General features: G+C 36.0%; 1 protein-coding gene across 1 annotated transcript; it reads left to right on the forward strand.

Annotated features, from left to right (window-relative positions):
• The first annotated feature begins 397 nt into the window (after nucleotides 1–397).
• Nucleotides 398–2,086, forward strand: LOC134261451 (E3 ubiquitin-protein ligase TRIM56-like). The gene is made up of 3 exons (XM_062743892.1): nucleotides 398–1,270; nucleotides 1,647–1,799; nucleotides 1,889–2,086. Exons 1-3 carry the CDS (start codon nucleotides 407–409, stop codon nucleotides 2,084–2,086), a joined length of 1,215 nt encoding a protein of 404 aa, XP_062599876.1. The 5' UTR covers nucleotides 398–406.
• The last annotated feature ends 1,463 nt before the right edge of the window (nucleotides 2,087–3,549 follow it).

Raw genomic sequence — 3,549 nt, forward strand, 5'->3', positions numbered from 1 at the left:
ATTTATATTAAGTACACTTATTCAACATGTTTGCAATAGGAACAAATCGTCAAAACCCCAAAATAATCGCTCCACAAAAAAATACCCCACTATACATTATAAGAGAGCTCTCTTATAATGTATAGTGGGGTATTTTTTTGTGGAGCGATTATTTTGTTTGTTAATCAACAAATGATGTTCATATTTTTGCTAATCAATATATATAGATGATGCCTTAGGTAGGAATTGTAAACATTAAAATTAATTTTTAAAAAATCAGTTAAAACTGTGTCCAGGCCCCTTTAAAGAAACCGGATGTACCTTTAACATTGGGCTCAATATTTATAAAGAGGTATAAGTGATAAACTTATAAATAATTCGCTACTGGAGGGAATCTAGCTAAAAGGCCTAACACATTTTTGACGTAATGGCTACGCCCATTGACACAGTGACTGTTTTTGATTGTCCAATTTGTTTAGAAAAGTTATCAATTCCAAAGTATCTTCCATGTCTTCATACATTTTGTACGTTGTGTATACAGACATTTATCGAAAAGTTTAAGAAGAAGTCCAGTTTTCTATGTCCTGTATGTCGACTTGAAGTCTCAACTCCGGAAGCAAACATTACTTCTGAGGAATGGGCCTGTAAATTACCGCTAAATCATCTTCTATTATCACTTCAAGATGCTTCAGAGAAATCGAATTCTCAAGATGTTTTATGTGAACCATGCAAACGTGCTAGTGAAAAAAGGAATGCCAAGTTTTACTGTAGAGACTGCATGGACAGTTTGTGTGAAAGTTGTCTGACATACCATCATAGAAGAATTCGTCATTATGAAAGTCACATAGTTACGGATATTTCAAAATATCCACAAGAGGTTATGACAAAGGAATTAATTGTGGAGGAGCCGTGCATGATTCATAAAAACAAAGTCCTAGAAGTGTACTGCTTTGACCATGAAACTCTTTGTTGTAGCGTCTGTTTTGCAACATTACATAGAAAATGCGATGAAGTAAAATCGCTTGAAGAAGTTGTCGAAAAAATGGGAGAAAATATACATCCAGCGAATATTAATTCAGCACTAGCTTCAATTAAAGCAAAGGCAGATACAGAAATCAACAAAACAAAGAACAACTTCAAACAACTTGAACATAAACACGCACAAATTGTAGGAACAGTTGTGGCTCATGTTGAAGAAGCAAAACGGAAGTTAGAAACACTGAAAAACACTTTCATTAAAGACTTTCAAATAGTGCACGACAATGAAAAAAGTCTTTTATCAAATACAGAGGCAATTTTCTAGTGGAATTTTCAAAGGCTCTTGCAAGATCCGAAAAGATACTCAGTTTTACAGCTTCCAATGGTAGTAAAAGACCATTGTTTCTGACAGTAGAGAGAATAAAGTCAGAAGTGTTCAACCATTTAGATCAACTTCGCAAACAAACTGAAAATCAAAGTATTGTAGACTATATTTGGGAGGAAAAATCAATCATAAATAAGATTCTTGCTGAAGAAAGTATTGGACATCTGCAAGTGCTAAAGTCAGAGAGAAGTATACATGCCAATTTGCAGAAAGAAGTGGATTTGTTGAAAAAAGCTACCAGTTTACAAAAGCATCAGGAGTCAAAACCTGAAAATACAGCAAATAACAGTTCTAATGTGTGGAGTTTGCCTTCCCAACAACCAAATGTGTGGAGTTTGCCTTCTCAACCACCAAATGTGTGGAGTTTGCCTTCCCAACCACCAAGTGTGTGGAGTTTGCCTTCCCAACCACCAAATGTGTGGAGTTTGCCTCCCCAACCATCAAACGGAATACAAGGGCATGCAATTTCCACCACTCCCTGGATAACTGATGGGAAATGATGAGAATGCCAAATGCCAGTGATTGTGCAGTAAAGTCTTTATAAAGACTATCAGTGAGAATAAATTATGTGAGACATACCCCGAACCAGCACTACAGGAATCAGTGAATGAAAACAAAGTGTCATTAAATGTGTCACCTTCAAAACCTGAAGGGAATCCATTTAACAGGGCAAAGCCTAATACAATGAAGTTACCAGCTCCCCCTCTTCCCCCTTCTAGTAAAACATATTCCCCAAATAATTAAAGGTTTGATTGGAGGGAAGAATCATAGAGCAAAATCAAAGGCCTGAAGGGCCACAATGGCGCCATGCTTTAGATATGGCAGTGATACCGTGAAATAATTATATACATGCGCGGATCTAGAGGGGGGGTCGGGGGGGTCAGGACCCCCCCTGGAATTTACCAGGTTAAAAAATGTATAGAGTAAAACAAGAAAAAAAGTTACCATGGACCCCCCCTGGAAAACGCTGACCCCCCTCTGGTAAACGCGAATATGTGAAATGGGTATGAAAAGCGAAAGATTTGAGGCATTAGAAGTCACCACTACACCCCCCCCCCCCCCCCCCCCCCCCCCACGAAATAGGTTTTTGACGTTTGGGCGCAATTTTAGGTTTTTCTTTTGATATAGCTGAGTTGTACATGTATATCTAGATAAAATAACCCGATTTCAGCATTTATGAAATAAAAGCATTCAACTCATATGGTCCAACTGAACAGCTTGAGAACAGGTTTTAATTTGTAGTCACTAGTCAGTACCCCAGTAAAAGGGTATTAGGACCATACTTGCCAACACCCTAGATGTAAAAATCTGGATCCGGTTGTATCAACATTTAATGAACGATTAAAGCTTCATTAAACTGATTATTTTTAATGTGTCATTACGTTGTATCAAAATTTTAATGAACGAATCGGTGCATTAAACCTTCATTAAAATCCTCAACTTTAATGAAGGTAAGGGGGCTTCATTAAGTGGTCATTAAGTATGGCGGCCTACTATATGATTTGCCTGCTTGGCAGAAGGAGAAGAAGTGCCTTTTGTAAGCCTTTTTCATTGCACATTAAGGACGAGGAAATTCGGAAATGATACTGTTTTAAAAAGAAAATAACTTACGGTCTGTCGAACCTTCAATATAGACAATAAGACATTCGGAATCACAAATACATCACCTACCTTGTCAACAAAAGTATAGATACAAAGATGCTTCCTTAAATCAAAGCACAATAGAAATCCCAACTGTAATCCCAGTGAATCCAAAATACCTTCTTGTTTATTTGTAAACTTACTAAGTGACGTCATTTCTTTCGTCATCTGATCTAGGCTATGAGGTGGTCATGTCTTTGTAACAAAGGTAAACAGTAAAAATAAATGAATAAATAATAAAGCTCCTATTGTAAGGTCTACGGGTATCAGTAAAATCATGCTTATGAATAATATATATATATACAATGAATCAGATCTTATTCTATATGCTGTAATTAATGATATCGGATACTTTCTTCTATTCGTATTGTTAGAAATATGTTGAATTTTTCTAAAAACCCCTCCCATTATTATATCTATATGTACATTCGTTGAATGATTTTTATTGTTTGTGTGACTGAATTTTAAGAATGAATTTATAAGAATAGAACAACATAGGAGGAAATGAAGAGAAAAAAATTAAAGTGAAATGTAATAAGCACGAATTTGAACAGTAGACAAAAAGA

The sequence above is a fragment of the Saccostrea cucullata genome, unplaced genomic scaffold, assembly GCF_032062105.1.
Source record: "Saccostrea cucullata isolate Sc308-1 unplaced genomic scaffold, CSIRO_AGI_Scuc_v1 ctg13197, whole genome shotgun sequence".
NCBI lineage: Eukaryota > Metazoa > Mollusca > Bivalvia > Ostreida > Ostreidae > Saccostrea > Saccostrea cuccullata.

Coding starts and splice junctions, on each gene's coding strand:
- LOC134261451 (XM_062743892.1), top strand. CDS start 407: ATGGCTACGCCCATTGACACAGTGACTGTTTTTGATTGTCCAATTTGT. Junction 1,271..1,646: donor GTCTTTTATCAAATACAGAG/GCAATTTTCTAG, acceptor TAATGTGTGGAG/TTTGCCTTCCCAACAACCAA. Junction 1,800..1,888: donor CCATCAAACGGAATACAAGG/GCATGCAATTTC, acceptor GTCTTTATAAAG/ACTATCAGTGAGAATAAATT.